The 1,216-nt window shown below is 37.9% G+C and overlaps 1 protein-coding gene across 1 annotated transcript; it reads right to left on the reverse strand.

Moving 5' to 3' along the window:
• Positions 1-699: 699 nt before the first annotated feature.
• Positions 700-1,216, reverse strand: SARC_12136 (hypothetical protein). The gene has a single exon (XM_014293761.1). The coding sequence runs from the start codon at positions 1,167-1,169 to the stop codon at positions 789-791; it is 381 nt and encodes a 126-aa protein (XP_014149236.1). The 5' UTR covers positions 1,170-1,216; the 3' UTR covers positions 700-788.

The raw sequence follows: 1,216 nt of genomic DNA on the forward strand, positions 1-1,216 counted from the left end.
ATATATATATATATATATACTACTACTACTAGTATATATATATATATATATATATATATATATATATATATATATATATATATATATATATATATATATATATATACATGCTGTAAGATGGTTTGCGTCAAACAAAACTTTGACCTTTCAACCAATCACAGGCCACGAGACTAGTCTTTTGGTGAGTGGTCCGGGAAATAGACCCTGACGGAGATAGACTGATAAGTGATCACCAGGTCTGACTGTAGTGTATTTCTTTCCGTATTTATTAGTATTTTTTTTAAATATGTAAATATATGACTATATATTTTATACATGATCCTCCGCCTCGCTGGATTCTGGAAGTCTGTCCCGAGGGATTTCGAAGTCTTTCGATGGCAGAAGCGTTTTGCACTGAAAACTCGGTGAGACTTCTAAAGGGCCATGTATCACAGCCTCCTAAATTAGAAGTTTTAGCCTTAGGAGGCTATGTATGAGTATATTTAAAACAATATATAATAGTGTTTACATATAGATCTATATAGATCCCTCACATGTCGTCATAAATAGCTGGTTCATGCATCAGGTCCTACTGAAAGTCAATTACAGTGGCGAATCGAGTCACATTTGAATGCAACACGCAACAAACTGATTATAATAAAGTTTTGATAAACATTTATCTTTGGTTTTATGACAACAAAATTGTCAATTATTTATATTCGTGGGTATTCTGTTGTAATTTTTAATGATGAATTGCTGTCTGAATGACAAAAATATGCGACTTGTCAGTAAAAAAATATATACGGTGTTTATAGCCGAGATCGCTGTGCTAATTGTGCACGGCAATTTGGACAGCTGTGCGTCACGTCCTTGCAGTTATCCACTACCAATGGTATGCAGCAGCACCCGAGCCAACAACCAAGGATACAGCAACAGAAAGCACTGCCCCAGGCAAAAGCTCCATTCTCGAATTCGGTATCCGATGTAACATTGGTCTGACAACTAGGACAGAACAGTAACTGCGACTTGAAGCCGGGCTTCGTGCTTAGCACGACAGAATTGGGCTGCTGACTAATGTATTGGGGTCCCTGGGGGTAGCCGGGCGGTGGTGTTGTAGCAGCATTTTGATAGTTGTATTGTGGCTTCTTCTCGTTGCTGAAACAGGGAGATGGGTTGCTGGATTGGGACATTTTTGATAGCTATGAATCGGAGTGAGGCCGTATACTTAATGTATTTG

This window comes from Sphaeroforma arctica, assembly GCF_001186125.1.
Source record: "Sphaeroforma arctica JP610 unplaced genomic scaffold supercont1.2096, whole genome shotgun sequence".
In the NCBI taxonomy this organism is placed as follows: domain Eukaryota; class Ichthyosporea; order Ichthyophonida; genus Sphaeroforma; species Sphaeroforma arctica.

Excerpts from the sequence above, each read along its gene's own strand:
- SARC_12136 (XM_014293761.1), bottom strand. The coding sequence starts at position 1,169 with ATGTCCCAATCCAGCAACCCATCTCCCTGTTTCAGCAACGAGAAGAAG.